General features: G+C 39.5%; 1 protein-coding gene across 1 annotated transcript in view; it reads right to left on the bottom strand.

Moving 5' to 3' along the window:
• The window catches only part of LOC109911010 (DNA topoisomerase I, mitochondrial-like), a 105951-nt gene that overhangs the window by 66562 nt on the left and 15492 nt on the right, over positions 1-23897 (bottom strand). The window contains exons 5-9 of the mRNA XM_020510244.2: positions 21865-21920; positions 18700-18801; positions 14411-14500; positions 12728-12820; positions 3835-3900 (exon numbers count right to left, since the gene is read on the bottom strand). Of these exons, the coding sequence (XP_020365833.2) occupies positions 3835-3900; positions 12728-12820; positions 14411-14500; positions 18700-18801; positions 21865-21920 (407 nt within the window). The remainder of the gene's footprint in view (positions 1-3834; positions 3901-12727; positions 12821-14410; positions 14501-18699; positions 18802-21864; positions 21921-23897) is intronic.

The raw sequence follows: 23897 nt of genomic DNA, 5'->3' as shown, positions 1-23897 counted from the left end.
GGTGGTGGGGTCGGATTGCAGATGGCGGAAGTGTCGGAGGATGATGCATTGGATCCGGAGGTTGATGGGGTGGTACGTGAGGACGAGGGGGATTCTTTTTTGGTTAGATGTCTAGGATTATTCAGGGCTGGATAAGAAGGACAAGAGAGGGTTTTAACAGGTACAAAGGGAGCAAATCAACCGAGGATCTAGTGGACTACAGAAAGCGGAGGGGAGAACAGAAGAAATCAATTAGGAAAGCAAAAGGGGGACATATAAAAAAAACACTGGTGGGCAAGATTAGGGCGAATTCAAAGATACCCTATGAGTACATCAAGGGGAAAAAGGATAACTCGGGAAAGAGTAGGGCTCGTTAGGAACCTAGAGGGCAGTAGGTATGCGGAGCCAGAGGACATTGGTAGGACATTGAAAAAGTACTTCACATCTGTCCTCATTTGAGAGGAGAAAGATGAAGGGCACAGAATTCAGGAAGAGGAACTGAGGTATTTGAGCAGCTTGACATAGGGAGCGAGAAGATATTGGAGGTTTTTGGCAGGCTTATTAGCAGATAAATCCCTAGGTCTGGAAGAGTTGTAAGCCAGGCTGCTGTTCAAGACGAAGGAGGGAATTACAGGGGTCTGATTCAAATTTTTAATTCCTCTCTGGCCTCAGAAGAGGTGCCAAGGGACTGGAGGACAGCTAATATGGATCCACTTTTCAAGACTGGTGGTAGACATAAACCAGGGAAATAAAGACCAGTGAGTCTCATATCATAGATAGGGAAGCTGTTGGAGAAAATTCCGAAGGAGAGGCAAGATTTATTCAGGGATTGGCAGCATTGCTTTGTCAAAGGACATCATGCGTAACAAATTTGGTTGAATTTTTTTTTGAGGAGGTCACCAGATGTATAGATGAGAGTTGATGTTGTTCGTATGGATTTCAAAGGTTTGCCAAGGTCCCAAATGGGAAGTCGATAAAAGAAGGTAAAAGCACGTGGGCTCCAGGGTAACTTGGAAATTTGCAGCTAAAATTGGCTGTGTGATAGAAGACAGAGGGTGATAGTCGAAGGCTATTTGTGTGACTGGAGGTGGGTGTCCAGTGGTATACCACAAGGCTCAGTACCAAGTCATCTATTATTCATGATACATATAAACGATACAGAAGAGGATATTGTTTTGGGGGGTTGGGGCGGAGAACACCCCTTGAATGGCAGAACACTAGGAAGCTCAGAGGAACAAAGATCTTAGGGTGCTTGCCCACAGTTCCCTCATGATAGAAAGGGCACGTTCATGGGGTAGTTACGAAGTTCAAAAGTAGAGAGCATATTTTTAAAGGTGAAAGGAGAAAGCTTTCAAAGGGATCTGAATGGCAACATTTTCACACAGAGGATAGTTCATATAGGAAATGAACTGCCAGAGGAAGTGGTATATGCAGATACAGTTACAACATTTAAAAAGATATTTGGTCAAGTACATGACTAGGAAAGCTTTAGAAGGATATGGGCCAAACACAGGTAAATGGGACTAGTTCAGTTTAGGAAAATTGGTCGGCATAGACAAGTTGGACTGAAGGGTCTGTTTCTGTGTTGTATGACTCTATGACTTTATAGTTTTCAACAAAAGAATAAACTTATCTCAGTCCTTTGGAGAAGTAGGAGGTCCCTTTTGGAGAGATCCATGGACAGCTTTGGAACAAGTATACGTCAATGTGCGTTAAACACTGAATAAACTAATTGGAACAGTTGATGCATTCAACGTCAAGCTGCCATGGAACGTTTTATAGCAAAAGGTGGGTGGGGGGCATAGGTTGGCATAAAATTGACTTATTGGCAATAAAAGCAAAAAATAAAGTGTTGAGTAGAGTAGTTGACTGTGAGATGGCATGGAATAAGGTGTCAGAGATTGAGGAGGTGTGACAGATGAGGGTTAGAGGCAATGCATCATTCTTTCTTTGCAAGTCCTGAAGCACTCAGACTGGCATTTTACACAACCACCTCTCTACCCAGTAACCCCTGTGACTGCCTCTATTCTTTTCGGGCAGCGATGGGCTTGACATGTATTAACAGCCACACCCAGCCACATCACCACTCGCAAGAAAATCTGAACACATGGAGTAATTTTTCCCAAGTCAGGTTTGTGGAGTCAGAAATTTTGCAAAATTCAGGCCATAATCAGTCATGATTATGACTGAAATCAGTCATTTAGGACGGAGTTGAGAAAGAGTTTCTTCATTTGAGGAGTTGTCAATCTTTAAAATTCCATAATCTATACCTAATAGGATAATGGATACTTAGACAGAGTATTTTAAAGAAGGACTTGCATACGTTTAGGAATGTAAAACCTCAGAATATCACAAAACATTTTACAGCTAATGAGGTGGTGTTTTTAAAAGTGCAGTCACCATTCTAATGTGAGAAATACAGAAGCCAATTTGCATACAACAATCCTTTTATAACGTTGAGATAAATATTGACCAGGACAAGGTAGCTTTTTCAAAATATGCTATGTTTCTTATATTTGCACTTGAGGGGACAGACAATGTTGCTCTCACAGGACTGCATTAAATTGTCAGCTTTGACTTGAACACAAGTCCTAGAATATGACAAATCCACAATTTTCTGATTCAGAGATGAAAGTTCTATTAACTGAGGTAAGGGTGCGATTGCTAAGGTTTTGAACTCAAATTTTATCAAAAAAAATCAAGCGTCAAAATCAGGCAGGAAAGTGGAACTGAGATTGAAGATCATTATGATCTGAATGAATGGCAGAACAGGCTCCAAAAGGGCTATAATCCTGCCCCTACATATAGTCTTATGAGAATAGTAACATAGTTCAGGATTACACAAGACTGACTGGTAACATAGGGAGCCACATAAACAATGAGTTTAAAGTAGAAAATGTGAAGGAATATATCTTGATAGGATAAATAAGACAGTGTATTCCAAACTAAACCATTTTGAAAGAAATGGAGAAATAGAGACCTGAGCATAGTTGAACAAATCTTTGAAAGCAGATAAATTGAGAAGGCTGTTTATTTTGTTGCATTATTAGAGTTTGAGTTCAAAAACAAGGAGGTTATGCTAAACTTTCAGTATCCACTGGCTATGCCTGAATATGGAGTATAATTACAGAAAAATGTCAAATTTTTAGACAGGAACCAAAAAAATTATAGAATTGTACTGGAGATGATGAACTGTGGAGAAACTTGAAACTAAGGTCATTCTTCTTATAAAAGGGGGTTAAGGAGAGATTTGTTGGGAGGTGTTCAAGAATATGAACAGTTCTGACAGAATAATGGGGTAATCATTTTACATAGTAGATGGGTCAGGTGGGTGATGCAATCAAGGAACCATAAGTGGTATTAGTGCTAAATATATAGTCAGCATTGTGATCGAGAAGGCATTATCTGAAAGAGTGGTGGAAACAGATAACAGTAATTTTGAAAAGTGGACTGGAAAAATACGTTGAAGGCAAAAAAAAATTCAAAATGATAGGGAGTGGAATTAATCAATTTTTTTTTAAAACAAACAAGCTAGCATAGACACACTGGGCCAACTTGGTCCTGCATCATTCCTTATTCTCCACTGAAGGCCGATAAATAAAATCTAAATGCAGTACTCATTGGGATCAGTTATTTCCAAACATACCTATATGATGGTCACCCAAGTGGCATCTTTACCCAGAAACACCGTATATGACATAGGAATGGTCCAAGCAGATTAACATCCTAGAAGTTGCATTACACAATAATAATGGAACTGCATGATTAGCCATGAGCAGAAAACAGACTAATGTAAAATTACATTTTTCTCAGATTACAACTATGTGACTGGTAGCAAATAGAAACCTATGAGACCATACCTGAGGTAATTCATCATCTTCACTTTTCTCTACTTTTGGTTTCTTGAGTTTTACATCTGAACTAAAAATAACAAAGAAGAAATGTATTTTCTAAAAATGTACATAGGTAATGATCAGAATATTTAAGCAATGTTGACCATTATTGTTGGAATCTATTCATTTAAATGCACACGCATCTTCCATTTTGAGGTATCTAGATTCAACTCTACTTGACATTAATCCAGGAATCTGGTTCTCATGGCTTAGTGGGATTTTAGACAAATGAATTATTTCACGACCTTAGATTTTGTTTTTATTATAACTTGATCACAATTTCCTTTTCAGAAAGAAACTTTTGGTATTTTGATGTCTTTTGTTTAGCTTCTTAAATGTCTAAGTACTTTATGCACACGTAACCACTTTGAAATACAATATAATGACAGAATATAAATGGGATGCTGCAGTCATTTGCTGTTTATAGCATATTCCTATCTGCAAATGTGACAAATGTCCAATTCATCTTTTTGCATCCAGCTATCGGAGTGTGCAATATTGACCAGATGCTAAAACTGTGCATTCAAGTTGAGGCATTGAATCTTTAACATGCACCTGAAAAAGAGACAAGGGCCTTATGTAAGTCCCTCACTTTCTCAGTGCCAGTATGTTAACCTAGAATGGAGTTCAAACTTAGAAATATCTATATTCAGAAGACAGAACTAAGCAAGCTGATACTTAGAACATGTTCCTTCAACATAGGTTAGCATCTGATCCCACAGCAACCTGGACATTCCCACACAGGCAAAGCACAAGTTACTACGTGTGCTACTGTGCAAAATAAATTTAAGGACAAGTGAGAATATTATCTTCAGTTTTGCTCCATGATCACAATGCAACAGAGTATGTTGAAAAGGTTCAACTGTAAGACCCCTATTCAAGTATATTGCTTATACAAAGAATGGTAAATTTTACTAGCATGCCTGGAATTTGTAGATGGAAAAACTTGCATTTATACAGTACTTCTGGCAAATTGAAAAAAAAAGGTGACAGGCTAACTCACATAAACATTATAATTTGTTTTTAAAAATGTTACAGGAGGAGATAAAGGGAAGTTAGATTACCAAAAATTGTACAGGAATTCCTTTAAAAAAGGAGGAAGGAGAGTCAGAAGAGGATGGAAGGAGTAAGGAGGGGGGAAATTCCAGAGCTTAAGGTCTAAAGAACCGAATGCATGGTTATCTTTTGTGGAGGGATCATAAACAGCGACACACATCAGGCCAGAATTAAAGGAGTGCAGAGACAGGTTACAGCATAGGGGAGGGATTAACCATTACAGATTTGGAAAATAAGGATGAGAATTTTAAAAGATGCTGCTTGACCAAGTACCAACATTGACCAGTGATTACAGAGCAATAATTGAACAGGATTTAGCATGATTTATAACGTGCAAATTTTTGGATCTCATGAAATTCATCATGAGTAGAAAAGGGAACCAGCTAGGAATGCACTAGCATAGTCTACTCTGGAGGTAATAAAGGCATGAATGAGGGCTTCAGCAGCGGATGAGCTGAAAACTGAGGTGATATCAGGTAATGTTATATTGATGGAAATTGGTGGTCTTTGTGATGGTATGAATATAGGAGGTCACAGTACATAATCAAGAAATAACTCACCTTTGTGCAAGAGTCAAACTCAGATTTAAAACCTCAAAATCCTTATATTTCCCCACACGTCACTTGAACAAACCAACACCTTATTTTTGGTTTGAAAATCCTTCATGATCCACAGAAATATAGAAGGAGTAGGCCATTTAGCTCCTGGAGTCTGCTCCAACGTTCAACATGATCATGGCTGATCATCCAACTCAGCGCCGCGTTCCCACTTTCTCCCCAAATGCTTTGATCCATTTTGCACTAAAAACTATATCTGAATGCTTTCAAGGAGACATCAATGTTTCAGCCTCAACTGCTTTCTGCAGGAGAGAGTTCCACAGTCTCACCACTCCCCGTGAGGTAATTTCTCCTTATTTTAATTCTTTAACTGTGATCTTAAATTGTTAGCAGATAATCTGGGAAGGCTGGTCACTGCTGAATTCAGAACCATGGCCAGCAGCCAATGTCAGTTTAAAATTTTTGAGAAGATTTGTAGTTCGGGTTGTGGATGAAGTTGTAGCCATACTTGCCGAGCCGGTGTGTTTTTGTTGCAGACATTTCATCACCCTGCTAGGTAATATAGTCAGTGCACCTCCGGCTCAGTGAGCAAGTCGACAACCTCAGCTAACGTCAGTGTCAGCAGCTCCAAAAGACCCAATTTAGATTTTAATCCCCTGAAAGAATTACTTATGTAAATGTTAACCCCTTATTTTCACCTAAAGACATGGTATCAAAGAACGCGGCTTTTACAAGAGCATATATGGTAAGCGTCACCAAATTTGTAAACAAGCTTAAGGCTGGGAGAGCGATGCAAGATAAAGCAGGAAATTGAAAATATTAGCTTCAATGTGACTGTCTAATGAAAGGAAATTTCTGCATATTCAATACTGGATGCCAATAAAGCAGTCCAATAGTTTAGGACCAGCAGAGGGGTTGACACTGGTGATGTAGATCTGGGTTATTTGGGGATGGCCGTGCAAATAACAGAAGTCTGAAAAGTTCCTGGATCCTAAAATCAGACTCCCGAGAGGTTTCAGGCACTGTTCAGGGTTTTCAGAAGCAAATCTTTAATTGGCACAGAGATAATTTACCTGTCTGATTTAGGACAGCAGACAGGCTTACAATTTGGGAGGTTCATTCTGAAGTCTTTACGCAAGAGAGGAACTTTAGCCCACAATGAATGGCAAGTAACAGAGTGCTTCATCATTGATGTACTACCACTTGGATCAACAATATAAAAATAATGTTTGAACAATAAACAAAAAGGTACACAGACCATTACTGAGGAGGTTACCCATCCAGGCAGGCATAGACACCTGTGAGTTAGCCTAGAATAATGAAGCCTTAGTTATTCTGCTTCCAGGTACTTAAACTGCACCCTCATCCATCAGAGTTTTGTACCGGAGATCAACTAGAAAACCAAGGCTCCTAACAAACCTGACTGACTACCTTCCTTGTAGTGGCAGGCAGCCCTACCACAAGATAAATAGAAGAAAACGTGCAGGGTCAGGACATCTTAGGCTGTTCTGGCTAAGTGAAGGCCTACAGCTCAGTCTGTTGTTGCCACTCAAGACCTACCTGCACATTTTTAAGGAACAGACAGCTGCTATAAATGCAGCTCAACATTCTATATCAATGTAATAAAATCTGCCTAGAGCAGAACAGGTTTACTAACAATCCCCAATTGTATTTTGGGTCCTAAATTCATCTGATGCTCAATCTCAGACATTTTCCTCAGACAATGGCAGAGATTAGATAAAACATGCAATTAGCTCATTCCGCGGCCTTCCAATTTTTATTGTCCAGTCATTTCTGTACTCTTAACCATTACATCAGTATAAAGTGGTCTTCATTATTACTGCTTCAATAGTATCTAATTTCCTTTCTTCCATTTCAATGTTGATTAATGTATTTCTTTCTTAGCTCCTACATCACTGTGAAATAAAGCACTTAACGATGTTCTAAGCACCAAACTCTAAACCGCTTCATCCACTCTTGCCTCGGTTTCCTCCCAGTGCATGTTGTGCACTCTAGTCATTCTAGAAGACTACTGGGTAAATTGCCAAGGGAAACTGAAGTCACATTCTCAAGTGTGACATCATTCAACCTCACAAAGAAGGTTTGATTAAATCTTAAAAATTCTCAGGACTACTCTCCAAATTATTTAGAGGAAAAGAAGTTGATACAGTACCCAAATGGTTATGGTGCTGGATCGACAATACATGGGTCACCAGTAAAAACTTATTTAAAATTGTGAAAATGAAATCCAGAATCAAGTACCAGGTAAAATGACTGCAAAAGCTATAAGCGACCGTCAACAGGAGCTTGAACTGGTGTCAAATAACTACTTATTGAAATGAAATAAAAAGGATTCCAAGAGCAAGAAGCACTGGGTTTGTGTACTTTTGTTACTCCAATGTGATAAGACAACAAAGATTCAAAATAACTTACAAGCTATCTAACAACTTCACTTGGATACACTTAAATATAAAATGATGTGCATCAGGGCTTAATCTGTTGCACAGGAGGCTGTATCTTCTGCTGTGAAGACTTATGATAAGGCATCGCACTGTAAGCAAGTCAGTCCCCATGGAGGAATTGCACTTTTCTGAGTGCACGTATCGAGGAGAGAAAAGAGAGTGGGGCAGGCAGTGTATTTTTTTTTAAAAAGTTCATTCATAGGATGTAGCTTCACTAGATGGGCCAGCATTCATTATTCATCCCTAGTTACCCTTCAGAAGGAGATGGTGTGCTGCCTTCTTGAATCATTGTGTTTCATTCAAAGTAGAGATATAGCAGTGATGTTAGAGATGGAATTCTAGGATTTTAATCCAGAGATAAAAGGAACAGCAATATACTTAAAAAGTCAGGATGGTGAGTATCTTGGAGAGAATCTTGCAAGTTCTAATACTCTTTGTGGATCTGCTGCACTTTTCCATACAGATGGTAGGGGTCATAGGATTAGAAAGAGCTGTCTAAGAAGCCTTGGCGAATTTCTGCAGCGTATCTTGTCTCGGTGTCAGTTGTGGAGGGTGTGAATGTTTGTGGTTGTGGTATCAATCAAGAGGGCTGCTTTGTCTTGGATAGTGTCAAGCTTCTTCAGCATTGTTAAAGTTGCATTTATCCAGGCAAGTGGGGAGTATCCCTCAGACTCCTGACCTATGCCTTGTAGATGATGGGTAGGCTCTGCGGAGTCAGCAAGTGCAGAATTCCTGGAATCTGACCTGTTCTTGTAGCCAAAGCATTCATTTGCCTGGCCCAGAACAGATTGGTTTGTGGTCAATGGTAATCCCCAGGATATTGAATAGATTGATTAGAAAACATCCACCTTGAAGGACTCTTGCACAGTGAAAAACAAAGTTGAAGCATTTGCAACCATCTGTAGCCAGAGATGTCAAGTAGATGATCCACCTCTATCTCTGACTGAGGTGCCAAGATTTACTGGGGCTGAAATGATGGACCTCCAACAACCACAATGCTCTTTTTGTGCGAGGTATGACAACGACCAGGAGATAATCTTCCCTGAATTCGATGGATCTCTTGCAAAGCAAGAATCATTGAAACGACAAGGTCAAATGCAGCCATGATGCGACTCTCACTTCCTCTCTAGAGATCTGCTTTTTTGTCCATGGTTGACTGAAGGCTATAATGAGACAGAAATTAAGTATTGACAGCACAACCCAAACTGAGCATCAGACAGCATGGTATTGCTATACAAGAGTTGCTTAGTAGGTATGTTGATGAATCCTTCCATCCCTTGGCTGATGAAGAGTACACTATTGAGTAATAATTGTCCTGATTAGATTTGGCAAACTTTTTCTGTATGCAAAATAGAAGGGTACTTTTCCACATTGTCAGGTAAATGTTAGTGTTGTAAGTGTACCGGCTGAGTGGACAGCAAGTTCTGGAGTTCAAGCCTTCAAATTATTACCTGATTATTATTAAGGCCTGTAACCCTTGCAGTATCTAGTGTCTTTAGCTATTTCTTGATGACACAGGTCCCAAGCATTACAGATGCTCCACAAGTAGGAGAAAGAGAAGAACCATTCACTCTATTCTGGCTGAAGACTATTGCAGATCCTTCATTTTTAATTTTTGCACTGATATGCTGGGTCCCCCATTCACTGAGGATGGGAACAATCCCTCCCAACTATCTTGCTTCCACCTCTGGTGGTTCTGCCAATTGGACAGGAGATGGCCAGAGATGGTGATATTGTTGCCCGGAATATAGTCATTATCAAGAATTGTAACTGTTTCTTGACTAGAGTGAGCCAGGTCTCCCAATTTTGGCATTAGTTCCCAGAAGGTTAGTAAAGAAGGATTTGCAGAGTAAGTCTAGCTTTGTTGTTTCCAGTGCCTAGGTCAGGTGTTCCATCCACTTCTTTTGTGGAGACCTTTTAGAGGCTTAATACAACTAAGTGGTTTGCTAGGCCATTTCAGAAGACAACTAAGCATATTTCTGTGGGTCTGAATTCACACGTCAGCCAGACGAGGTAAAGACAGCAGATTTCTTTCCCTAAAGGACACATGATAATTGACAACAGTTTCATAGTCATCATTACACTTTTAAAATCCAGACTTTTCTAAAATTCAAATTGCACTCTGCCATATTGATACTCAAACCCAGCAGCCAGGGTGTTATCTCAGTTTCTGGATTACTGGTCTAGTGACAATACCACAGTGCAATCACCTCTCCAAGTTATTTTGTGAGCAAATTCTGCTTGATAGCACCTTCCATCAGTTTGCCAATGATCAAAAGTAGATAAATATATTGGTTGGATTAAATTTATTCTGCTTTTCTTGTGCACGGGAAACAACTGTACTATCTTCTGACTTATTGGGTAGTTAAAGCAAACAGATGCATTCTGACAATCAACTGTTTCTTGAGATCATGTAAAGTGAACAGAATTAATTGAAGACTTGCTATTTGTCATGGTGGAGACCACAGGAAAATGCAGATATGAATTACTGAGTGCTTCTGGCTGAAGACAGTTTCAAATGTTGTCGATTCAGCTTTTATTCTCTCACACTGCCATCACTGAACATAAGAATACTCATGAAACCTTCTCCTCGGGTTAGATATTTGCCTACCATGACTCATGACAGTAAACAGGACAGTGTGGAGAGGTATTTAGATGTATATTAATGACACCAAGGCATGCAAGGCTATGAGCCAAGTGCTGGAAAACAGAATTGCACTGGTTAGGTGGTTACTTTTGACCTTTTTCTATGTTGTAGACCTCCTGGCTGCAGAGCTTTGAGTTGACCCATTGATTACGGGATCACTTAACTGTCGTTTCAAGCTGCCGTGCTATTAACGAGCACATAGGTTCCAATCAAATGAAGTTGTGAAACCTAACTTTCGAGTACTGATGCCGCTTCCAAAACAGTCTCCAACACTCCTGATTGAATCTGGTCACTTGGCTGTATGGGAATGACAGAATGAGGGATATGCTAGGTCATAAGACTGTACATTGCAGTGGAATGCAATTCTGTTGCTGTTGATGGTTTACAGAAAGTTGGATGTTGAATGGATGTCAGTTTTTGAACTGCCAGATCCATTGTGAGTCTATTCCATTTAGCATAGTGCTGGTGTCACTCTGGATACTGTCATCAGAGAAGACAGTGAGAAGACGTGGCACGGTGGCTCAGTGGCTAGCACTGCTGTCTCACAGTGCCAGGGTCCCGGGGTTCAATTCCACCCCCGGTCGACTGTCTGTGTGGAGTTTGCACATTTTCCCTGTGTCTGTGTGGGTTTCCTCTGGGTGCTGTGGTTTCCTCCCACAATCCAATGATGTGCAAGCTAGGTGGATTGGCCATGCTAAATTGCCTGTAGTGTTTCAGGGATGTGTAGATTAGATGGGTTCTAGGGGGATGGGTCTGGGTAGGATGGTCTGAGGCTCAGTGTGGACTTGTTGAACCGAACTGTAGGGATTCTATGAAGATAAACTTAGCTTCCATAAGGAATCTAAGCATCCATTCCTACAAAACTTTCATGGATGGACAGATTAATCTGTGACAGAAAAGTTAAGACGACAAGATGAAGTAGTTATTTAAATCACCTTGGTTCTCTCACCACTGGCGACCATTCCAGTTCAACAGGTATGTCCTTCAGGACTGTCTCAGTAGTGATGCCACTTTTAGTGCTGGATATTGAAGATCCCCATTCAGATACCACACTAGACCATTGCTAGTTTTAGTGCTCCTTCCCAAAAGGATGTTCATCACAGATGATTATTGATTAATCATCAGGTAGAGCATAGCATGTAGCAAATAGCATACTTCTTTGCTCATATTCAACAATGTCATGAGAATTCACCCTTTTAGAATTAATGTTTATGACACAAAAGGCCAAGTGCACTCCTCTTTGGTGTAATGTCTCTTAGACCTGTCCTGCTAGTAGATCAGTACGTATCCAAGGATGGTGATGGACGAGTACAGGATATGGCGTATAACTATATCAGGCTGTTGCTTGGCTGATACGTGGCACAGCTTTCCAAATTTGCTAGCAAGGAAGACTTTGTAGGATCAAATGGGCTGTATCTAGTATCCAAGTCGGTGCTCGATGATGTGTCTAGTGTCAAGACCATGGATCATACCCCAGATCACCCATGAACAGATCAAACTTAAAAACAAAGAGTTCTTCTTAAAAAGGATAATTGAGGTTCCTTTTAAAAGGCTATTTCAACTAATTCATGGGACTGCTTGGGAAGAATTATTTCTCGAATGGGAGAATCCAGAAGGAGGAGGCATGATCTTAAGATTGGAGTTAGGATTGTTTTAGGAAACAAACAAGTTAAAGTCTTCTTTGCTGCAGAAAGAGTAATGGAAATCTACAACACCTACAGATGGTAGGAGTCATAGGATTAGAAAGAGCCGTACCAATTGAAACTTCCAAGATCAAGATAAGTGGATTTTTGCTGAGGACAATAATCAAGGGATACAAAGCCAAAAAGTGAGATTGTTTAAAAAAAAAAAGACACAGATCAACTATGGTCTAAGCAAATAGTATAGCTGGCTCAAGCAGCTGAAGTTTTTCTCAAGTCAGCGTGATGGTCAAGAAAGAAAACATTGAATAAACACATCTTGTTTCAAACATTTATAGTAGATGGAATGGTTTACAAGGGAAGTATCATTTTAAATAGAAAAGGAAACCAAAGAAACAACAATTAGTGTTCAGCAAATCTTTGATTATTAAGTGGCTTAATTAAACAAATCAAACTTCCAACTATTACTATATGACATAATTTAGACACTTACTGGGCAGAACCCGTGTTACAGTGGACCCTTTTTGTTTTCTTATTATTTTCAACAGGAATCCCATCTCCATTCAAATCTTGATCTTCACTCACCCTGTGATAAAGGAAACAAACTTCAGATTGAATAGGCTTTGAAATTTATGTCACTGTCTCTCAGCGTTGTAATTTTGGCCTTCCCTTAGTTTCACCATAAACCTTCAAACTCTTCTGGAAAATCTAATATTCTGCAGGTTTAGTGAAAACAGAAAATTATGAAAGCATCTGTGGAGGGAGTCACATTGAACTCAAACCATTAACTTTGTTTTTCTCTCTCCACCAGCCTTTTCAGTTTTTATTTCAGATTTTCAGCCTCTGCAGCATTTTGCTTTTGTTTTGTAGGTTAGGCTGTTTAACTAATGATTATTCTTATTGCATTATAATACTAGTACTGTAACCATTTTTTATAGTTTATTCCCTTAACCACTGTTGTGCTTGGTCAAATTTCATAGATTACATTAAACTGGGCAGGAGATAAAATGGATAATGTGAATGTGTAGAAAGAAGCTGAAGTTGAGTTTGATTAACTGAAACAATGCATCTTCCCACAATGAAAATAACAATCAAAAAAATGACACCACAGTAGCTGGATAAGAGTCGAAGAAAAGAAAGCTATCTTAACAATAAAACTAGACTTTAGGTTTTCTGCATCCAAACATTGTTTAACAGCAAATCGTGGAAATTGACAGTCAACCATCAGGATTTGGAATGTGCTGCCTGGGAACATGGAAGAGGCAGATTCATTTAAAGCATTCAAAACTGAATTGGACCATTGTAAAAGGAGGAAATTTATGGAGGGATATAGGGGAAAGGTAGGGAATGGCACTAAGTGCCTAGCTCTTGTACAGGGCTATACATACAAAAGCCAAATGGCCTCCTTTAATGCTATAACCATTCTTTGATTCTATAAACATTATACTGAGCTTTATTGCCAAAGGCAACAAAAATACAATTCTGAAATCAGTGAATCAGTATTGTGCTCTGGTCAAATTACACATGAATAATACTAATAATACAATTTAGAAAGATGACAACACCAATGGAAATGGTGCAGAGAAAGATACAACTAATTACTTGAGGCAGCGATATGAAGAAAGTTTGTAAGAACAGGGAGGAAAAATTCAGTTAGGCCTATTTTCAGGGGTACTTGGTTTCACTGAGGCAAGGATCTAAATGGGTTCAGTGTGTTCACCAACACAAAATGTCCTAATTGCTGCACAATGGAGACAGGAAGAGCTGTGCGCATGCGTGCGAATCAATCATAGAATCCCTACAGTGTGGAAACATGCCCTTTGGCCCAACAAGTCCACACTGACCCTCAGAGCATCCCACCCAGACCCATCCCCCATATAACCCACCTAATCTACACACCCCTGAACACTATGGGCAATTTAGCAAGGCCAATCCACCTAGCCTGCACATCTTTGGATTGTGCGAGGAAACCGGAGCACCAGGAGGAAACCCACACAGACACTGGGAGAATGAGCAAACTCCACACAGACAGTCGCCCGAGGGTGGAGTCGGACACAGGTCCCTGGTGCTGTGAGGCAGCATCGCAACGAAAAAAAGGAACCATATTTTTTTTAGATCATGCAAATACAATCAACTTTTCAAAGGTGCTGAAAAGATGGGTTTCAGCTTCACTCACCTTGTAGAAGAATCCTCATTCTTCTGCTTATCACCTTTTTCTATCTGCTTGCTTTCTTGATTTCCAGAATCTTCCTTGGTGATCTGTAGCCTAGATATCACATTCAATTTAAGCCTTTGTTATTTTTAAAATAAATCATACTTTTATATGGAGCACATTAGGGACATATCTATCACAATGTCTTTGCAAAATTTCCAGCTGCACTGCACGAGACAGGGGGAATGTCAGGACACTTTTCAATAGTTCAGTAAACTAACTAGGCAGAAGGTGTCCACTTGGTGAAATAAGGTCAGAAATCACACAACATCAGGTTATGATCCAACAGGTTTATTTGAAAGCACAAGCTTTCGGAGCCTCAGTCCTTCTTCAGGTGTTAGTGAGAGAGATTGTATCAGATACCAAATTTATAAACAAAAGATCGAAGGCTCACACCACTGATGGAGGCCCATATAGTGTTCAGGGGTGTGTAGATTAGGTGGGTTATAGGGGGGATGGGTCTGGATGGGATGCTCTGAGGATCAGTGTGGACTTGTTGGGCCGAAGAAGGTGTTAAACAAACCAAAGATGCTGTTAAAATCTTTCAGTACCCATGAGGATGGCCTCAAGCGGGATCTTTGGTTCATGTCACACTACATGTGACTCCACCACACTGTACACTCTCACGCACACTCACTCCACCCCCACACGGGCGTGCAGACATGTGAATCTATGGGGCGAATTTGTATTTGCAGAAACATATTTTGTTCAAAAAGCACATAATTTATAGACAGTCAGTCAATATGGCGTTTTATAAATTCCTACTTTAGAAATAAAGCCAGTCTGACTCCAAACTGAAACACAAACAGATTCTAAACAAGGCCTCACACCTAACATGTATTGTTTGACCTAAAATGTCACCTCTTCTTTACACCGATAAAACGTTTAGTTCTCTTAGAACCGTGACTTGAAAGTAATTTGGTGATTTACATACACATTAATCAATTAAAACCTTCTAACTGATTAAAGATTTAACAGCATCTTAGGTTTCTTTATCACATCCTCATCAGTGGTGTGAACCTTTGATCTTTTACTTATCAATTCTGTGTCTAATTCTACCTCTCTCACTAACACCTGAAGGAGGAGTGAGGCTCCGAAAGTGTGTGCTTTCAAATAAACTTGTTGGACAATATCCTGGTGTTGTGTGATTTCTGACCTTGTCCACCTCAGTCCACACAGGCACCTCCACATCAATGAAATAAGGCAAGAAGTTACAATTACGGTTGTCAGTGTTGAAAATAGAACAAATGTTGCTTTTGTCAAATAACCAAGTTGGGTTCCGTGGAAGGCTTGTCCCACTTTCAGTGATCAGTGAGACTAGATCACTGACCCTCATGTGTGTAGCATGCGAGATGGTAGCTAGCACTTAAAAAGAAATCCAAATGAAACAGTGATGTCTTGTCCAAAGCTTGAGAAGCCTGTGGCTGAATCAAGAGACATAGAGCTCTGTCTTTTAAGTGACAAGAGCGTAGGGGTTTTGAAAACATTTTTTTCATGGCATATGAGCATCACTAGCTAGGCCAGCTTTTGTTGCCCACTCCCAGCCGCCCTGGAGATGGTGGTGGTCATGATCAGCCATCTTCTCGAACCACTGCAGTCTATATGGTGTAAGTACACTCACATTGTTGTTAGGAAGGAAGTAAGCTTCAGAATTATGACTCTTAACAGTGAAGAAACATTGATATTAAAAGTGCATGGAATTGGGGGTAGTATACCAACATGGATAGAGATCATGGTTGGCTGACAGGAAACAAACACCAAGAAAAAACAGTTCGCCATCCATGCCTCTCCACCCCAAGTAGTAGGCAATAACGAGTGGGGTACTGCTGGGCTAAGTGCTTGGACCACAGCCATTCACAATGCATAGGAACAATTGGTTTGAAGGAACTAAATGCAACATTTCCAAGTTTGCAAACAACAAAGCTGGGTGTGACAGTGTGCTGTGAAAAGGTTGCAGAGATGCTTCAGTGTAATTTGGATAAATTGAGTGTGTGTGCAAATGCAAGGCAGATGAAATATATTGTGGGTAAATGCGAGATTATCCACTTGGTTAGCAAAAACGGGAATTATCTGAATGGCAACAGATTGGGAAAGGGGAGGTGCAATGAAACCCGAGTGTCCTCATAAACCATTTGCTGAAAGCATGTACGCAGGTGGAGCAGACAGTAAAGGCAGCTGATATGTTAGCTTTCATTGTGAGAGGAGGATTCAAGTATGTAAGCAGGTATTTCTTACTACAACTGCAGCAGCAAGGTGAAACCACACCTGGAGACCAGGTTCAGTTTTTGTCTCCTTATCTGTAGATAGAGGTTTTGGTTATGGAGGGAGTGAAACAAAGGTTTACTAGACTGAATCCTGGGATTGCAGGAGCAACGTAGGAAGACAGGCTGGATTGGTTAGGACTATATTCACTGGGGTTTAGGGCAAGTGGAGGGGCAAACTCTGAAATCTATAAAATTCAACAGGACTACACAAGATAACGCAGAAAGCATGTTCTTGATGACCAGGGAGCCCAGACCAGGGAACACAGTTTAAGGAAATGGGATAGTCCACTTAGGATACAAGAAGAGAAACTTTTTCACCCAGACAATGGTAAGCCTGTTGAATTCTCTACCACAGAAAGCAGTCGAGATAAAAGCAGTGAATTTTTAAGTAGGAGTTGGATATTATTCTTAGGGTTAAAAGGGATCAGAGGGTACATGGAGAAAACAAGAATCATGTCCTGAGTTGCATGATCAGTCATGAATATACTGAATGGTGCAGCAGGCTTGAGTGGATGAATGGCCTACTCCTGTTTTTATTTTCTATGTTTTTATATAGTTCCAAGTCTAACAGAGAGTGTGACTTGGAGGAGAACTTGTGGTTGAAAGCATTCCCATGCATCTACTGTCCTCATCATAAAGCGGTAGAGGTTATGTGATTTGGATTATACTGCAGCAGAAGCCTTGGTGGGTTACTGCAGTGCATCCTGTAGACTGCATAGTCTGGTGACACTAAGTCAGTGGTGAAGGAAGTGAATGCTGAAATTGGCAGCTGGAGTGCTAATCAAACCAGCTGCTTTATTGAGTCTTACTGGAGCCACACCCATCCAAACAATTGAACAGTACTCCATTACATTCCTGAACTGTGCCTCGGAGATAGTGGACAAATTTTGTGGAGTCAGTACATAAAACACTCTCCACCAAATTCCCAGCATCTGGTGTTCCTGTAATCACATTTACATGGCTAATCCAGTTCAGTTCACAGTGGTAATGCTCAAAAGATAGATGATGAATGGGAAGGTCTAGAGACACGAAGAATGATGGTCAACATTCGACTTGTGCTGTCAGTGATAATTGAAGCTACCACTAAAAGCAATTTTGACAGGCATTTGAGGGGAAAATTAACAAAATATAGTGTATTCAGATTTGTGGTCTGGAAAGATTACTTCTTTTTGCTGCCTACCAACCAGTGTTGATTCCATCACAGGAAGCTTTGAAAAATAATCAGCAAGTCTTCTTTTGGTCCTTTTGCCGAGGGCTAACAAAGTAGATTGTCATAGTGAACAAGATTGTATGTTACCCACTGAAAAAAGTATACAATTCACCTTTCTTGACAAGTGTTTTATACCCTCTTTGCTTATATAAAAATATACCCTCTTTGTTTATATAAAAAATAATGACTATTATGGTTTATGCTATAGAAGAGGCATTGAAGAAGAGACAAAACCTTCAGCAAATTTGAAATGAGAGAAAAAAAGATCAGAGCTACAAAGAAAGATGGTTAACGTTTGCATCAAGACTGAATGCATTCTCTCTAAAGTGCAGAAAAAAAAAATGAATTTGTAGCATTTGCTGTTTAGATTATAAAAGGAGTAAAAAATGACTGGTAATATGTAGATGGAGTCGTCTTCTAAATGATGCAAAAAAGAGGAGACCTTGGAGGGATTGCTCCATTCTACGCATTTCCCACTTTTCAATTTCACTCCAGAGAAGTGAAGAGTGGGGATCCCTCAAAGGGAAAATGCACGTGCCTGATGGAGGGTTTGACAGAGCTGATGTTCACCTGCTTTTACGCATAAAGTCTAACTTTCATTCTCTGCCACGGAAGAGGAAAGAAACTAGGTAGTGAGACAGCTCTTAAGGCAAAAAAGTGCTCAAGAAATTATTTGACTAAAACTCAGTTCCACAAACATTGTTTATCAATATCCTATGCCAGACAGTAATCCTCATTTCTAACAAAAGTAGAGATGATTTAAACACTTCCCATCCTACCCCTCAGAATGCTCATCTTCCTCCTCTGGAATTTCTTTGCTCGTCAGTTTTTCAGTTGTCTCTCTAGAATTACTGTCTGTTGATTTCAGCTCTTCATTTAATCTAAAATACAAGATAAAGCATAGATCATCAAAAATCTTTCGATTAGATTGTGAAAAATTTTTCACAAGACAGCCACGCCAGTTAGATGGTAAGGTTTAAAATTGTCAGTATTAGGCCAGAGTACAGACTAGTTGAGATCTTCAAAAAAAAGCATTGCTACTCAAAAGAAACAAACAATGGTTAACAAAATAAAATCATCCCTTAAGCAGAAACACCCATTAACACAAACTTCTACCTTGACTGAAGGCTAACCTGAATTTACCAGTGAGCAGCATTCAAATGTTCAATAATTCTGTTTATCAGAATTTACGTAACTGAACAAGGCTCTCAGAACATCAGTTCTGGAATAAGCCAGATGAAACATGATTCGAGTTGGCTAGAATTCAGTTTGCAAATGAAACAGTTTGAGAAAGAAAGAAGAGTTTGAACTTGTACTCCAGAAAAAGTGAAAAAAGGAAGTATGAAACACAAAAAGCTTAGACGATATACAGTAAGAATCTAGCAGTTAGGAAGAGGAAGTCCTATTCAGAATTTAGATTAACACAAACATCTTCCTGTTGTTTCTAAATTTACAAGGATAGAGAGATCCTATTACTTAAGAAAGTTGCTAAACATTTTAAGTGGTTAGAGGACTCATGGACTTTAATGCTACTTAGTGTTCAGAAAAAGTAAACAAAACAGTAAAGTGATGGATGTTCATTCTAGATTTTTCAAGCAGAATACAGGGTTAACGGAAAGATTCTTGGCAGTGTGGAGCAGAGGGATCTTGGGGTTCATGTTCACAGTTCCCTGAAAGCTGCCACCCAGGTGGATAGAGTTGTTAAGAAGGCGTATGGTGTGTTAGCTTTCATTAATAGAGGAATTGAGTTCAAGAGCCGTGAAGTTATGCTTCAGCTATACAAAAGCCTGGTTCGGCCACATCTGGAGTATTGTGTCCAATTCTGGTCACCTCATTACAGGAAAGATGTGGAAGCATTGGAAAAGGTGCAGAGGAGATTCACCAGGATGTTGCCTGGAATGGAGGGAAGGTCTTACAAGGAAAGGTTGCGAGAGCTAGGGCTTTTCTCTTTAGAACTACGATGGATGAGAGGTGACTTGATAGAGGTGTACAAAATGATCAGAGGTATAGATGCAGTAGACAGCCAGAGACTTTTTCCTAGGGTGGAGGTAGCTTTTATGAGGGGGCATAGTTTTAAAGTGAGTGGAGGCAGATATAGGGGAGACGTCAGAGGTAGGTTCTTTACTCGGAGAGTGGTAGGAGCGTGGAATGCATTGCCGGAGAGGGTAGTGGAGTCGGCCTCATTAAGGGCATTTAAGCGGCTATTAGATAGGCATATGGATGATAGTATAAGGTAGCGGTGGAGGTTAGATAGACCTTAGGTTTAGGGTAAAAGTTCGGCACAACATCGTGGGCCAAAGGGCCTATACTGTGCTGTACTGTTCTATGTTCTACTGTTAGGGTTGCCCATAACTGAACAGCACAAATTGGCTGACAGCTGCCCATGGCTAATGCAAAACAAGGCTGACAGTAACATTAAGGTTGTTGAATGCGCACAAGGACATAGACAATAACAATTAACATTTGATTAATATAGTAGAGCAATAGCAGCTCGATAAGGCATAGATAGTAACAACTAACATTTGACTTTGAATAAGAACATCTCTCACTAATTAGTTGTTTAATCAATAATTATAAATTCAAATTAGTTATAGAAAAGCATTAAAGGAAAAGATTCAAACCAGTTTCAGACAGTAAAAAAAAAACAACTCCCTTTATCATCACAGGGAGGAAAGAATACAGAGATTAGCAGACATTGGAATGTAGATTGAATGAACACGTTAAGACACAACTTGTTAGCTCAAGAATTCTAACATTAGGTGTAACCACATAACTTTGTTGAAAATGGTCAAAAAACAATATTATTTCCTGGAATTAGAGAGATTTAAAAAAGATTCTGAAGTAATAGGCAAATATCCAATTAATTGGTAGTTAACACAGTGCATCTGGCAAAATGTTACTTCAATTCGGTATCCATTGTGAAAAGCCTCAAGAAAGTAGATAAGAGTCTGGAAGACATCAAGAAGGATCGGGAATAGACCACAAGCGTGTCCCTTTGTCATTTTGTTGAAGCAAGTTTAAATTGTTCAGGATGCTGTACCAGACAGCCAATTACAGATGAACAACTCGGCTTTGATGACCAATAGTGATCTGGGGGTGGAGGGGGTGCAAATAGGCTCCAAGGGTAAACTGTATAAGTTAAGACGATCTGAAGCTTTTTGTGTGCTGTAACTGACAGGTAAATCACCATAAAGGTCGTCAGATTTTTGCGTGCCTTATTGTTGTATGATCTAACTGTGCTGCAAGTTGCAATAAAAACGTCACCTGAATCTGCCCCGCAACTCAGATTCACTGAAAATATGAAAACCAACACCTACCATTTAAGGCTTACGTCGGTAGAAGGCAAAAATCGTTGTCAGACATTTGTGAAATTCATGGGGAGGGGGGTGAAAAAAGAAATGTAATAGTTTTATTCATTTAAGTTACAGCAAATGTTTTGAAAACATGAAGGAGATCATGAAGATTAGTAAATTCAGGAATAGCATTTAGATAACAATCAAGCCCTAATTAGTTGAGTGTCAGGTATCCAAGGTCAATGTGACAGTAGCTCCGGCAGTTGTATTATATATTTTGTCAAGACAGCCACGTGTTTGTAAAAATGTTCATATCATAATTTGGAGTTTAATGAAAGTTAACATCTTGCATCTTGTACCCAGCATCGGCCATATTCCCCTTCTAATTTCTGGTCCAATCCAGCCACCAATTTCGAGTTTTACAGCAAGTGTCGTCAAATTCACTCAGGATCAATCGCATTATTTTACACCGAATAGAAGCAAGATATCCTCCATTGACAGACAATCTACAAAATTCATTTCTTAGACTCAGAGGTAAAAATGGCTACGAAGTGATAGATACTAAAATATCAGAACGTGAAAAATCAAAGCACAAGAAAAGCCATGGTGGAATAAAATGCATCAAAACTCATCCTAGCAAAAAAACATTACCTGCTAAGGCTACTTTCTTCCTTCTCTTGTCGTTTATTGGCAGTATTACTTTTTTCCTGCGAAGAATAATGTAAATACTAAATAATACTTGCATGTAAATAAATGTACTCAGCATTGTAATATCTCACACTTTTCAATGTAGTCATCTTCAGGTGTTGTAAATGATAACATTATGAAGGTGAAGGACAAGTTATAGTGGATTGGGAAAATAAACCAAAAGCTTTAGTGTTAGTGTCAACAGCTAGTACATATATAAATACTACTTGGTCTACAAGAGATATAAAATTCTAAGGCATAAGCATACAAACAGAAAGGTGAATCAACTGTGATTAATGGAAAAATTTAAGAAATGCAATAGAACAGAGGAAGTGGCTTATAAGGAAGCTTGAAATAAAAGTGGTTAACCTGAGGATTAGGAACACTTTAGAATCCAAAAGGACAGGAAAGAAACCGATTAAGAAAGGCAAAAGAATGTGACGCAAACTAGCAAATACCGTAAAAGCAGATTGCAAAAGTTTTTTAATGTGCGAAAAAGGAAAAAAGAATAACTAGGACAAAAGTGGGTCCATTACAAGAAAATCTGTAGTAGAGAAACTAAACAATTATTCTGCATCCTTTCCCACAGAAAGGAAAGAAAATTGCTCAGAAATACTAAGCTTTCAGAATTTAAAAAACACTGCAAAAATGCCCAGAGACTGATGGTAGCATATGTAACACCACTATTTAAAGGGAGAAAGAGGGAGTGGAGAATCTTTTAGAAAAGGGTATAATAGCTGTACATTTTAAGTAAGTGTAAAAATGGGCAGTTTCAACCTGGATTTTTGAAACATAAATCATGTTTGACATGTTTAAGCATATTACTAGCATGATAAAGGAGAACTAGTTAGTCTGGTATATTTGAATTTTCGGAAGACATTTGATAAAGTGCCATGTAGGTTACGGAGTAAAATTAGAGTATGGGATAAGAGAGAACATACCAGTATGGATTAGGAATTGCTTAAGAGACAGAACACAGTAGAAATAGACAGATCATTGTCCGGAGTGGCAGGCTCTTACTAATGGCATACCACAAGGATCAGTGGTGAACAGGTGTGTCCTTAGCAATGCTCTTGATGTTGGGGTTGAGTGAGAGGGGGTGGTTTGAAAGTTACAATATTTCCAAATCTACTGGTGAATAAGCGTGATTGTAAAGAAGGCAGCTGATCACCACCTTCCAAAGGGCAACTAGACATGGGTATTAAAAAGGTGGTTTAGCCAGCAATGCCCATATCCATGAGTGTGAAGTTAATCACTTTGAATGAAAATAATTTATTCTGTTTTTAAACTGGAGAGGGGCTGGAAAGTGCAGGTGTACAAATGGAATTGGGTATTCTTGTTCACGAGGTTCACCAGATTAATCTCTGGGATGGCGATTTTATCTAATTAAGAGAAATCTGTACTCCCAGAGTAGTGAGTAGTCGCAGAGCTCAGAGATGCAGGGAGATCTTGGTGTCTTCATGCATGAATCACAGAAGGTAGCTATGTAGGTAGAGCAAGTAATCAGAAAAGCTAATAGAACACTGTGGTTTATTGGAAAGGGAATTGAATGCAAGTGTAGCGAGGTAATGCTTCAGTTATACAGGGCATTGGTGAGATTGCAATCTGGAGTACTGTATTTCCATGGATGGTACTGTTTTAGAAGCAGTTCAGAAGAAGTTCACTCGACTAATACCTAAAATAAGCAAACTGCACTATGAGGAAAGACTAGACAGCCTGGGGCTATATCCTCTGCAGTTTGAGAGTCAGAGGTGACATAATTAAAAATATAAGGTTATGAGGGTACTTTACCGAGCAGATTTGGAAACAGAGCTTTTTTCTTATGGGAGAGAGTTTAGAACTAGGGGTCATATTTCAAAAATAAAGGGGTTGCCCATTTAAAACAGATGAGGAGATAGTAAGAACTGCCGATGCTGGAGTCAGAGATAACACAGCGTGGAGCTGGAGGAACACAGCAGGCCAGGCAGCATCAGAGCAGCAGGAAAGTTGACGTTTTG

This window comes from Rhincodon typus, chromosome 4 (genome assembly GCF_021869965.1).
Source record: "Rhincodon typus isolate 14 chromosome 4, sRhiTyp1.1, whole genome shotgun sequence".
In the NCBI taxonomy this organism is placed as follows: domain Eukaryota; kingdom Metazoa; phylum Chordata; class Chondrichthyes; order Orectolobiformes; family Rhincodontidae; genus Rhincodon; species Rhincodon typus.
Note: the sequence above shows the minus strand (reverse complement) of the source record. Positions and strands in the feature narration are given on the sequence as shown.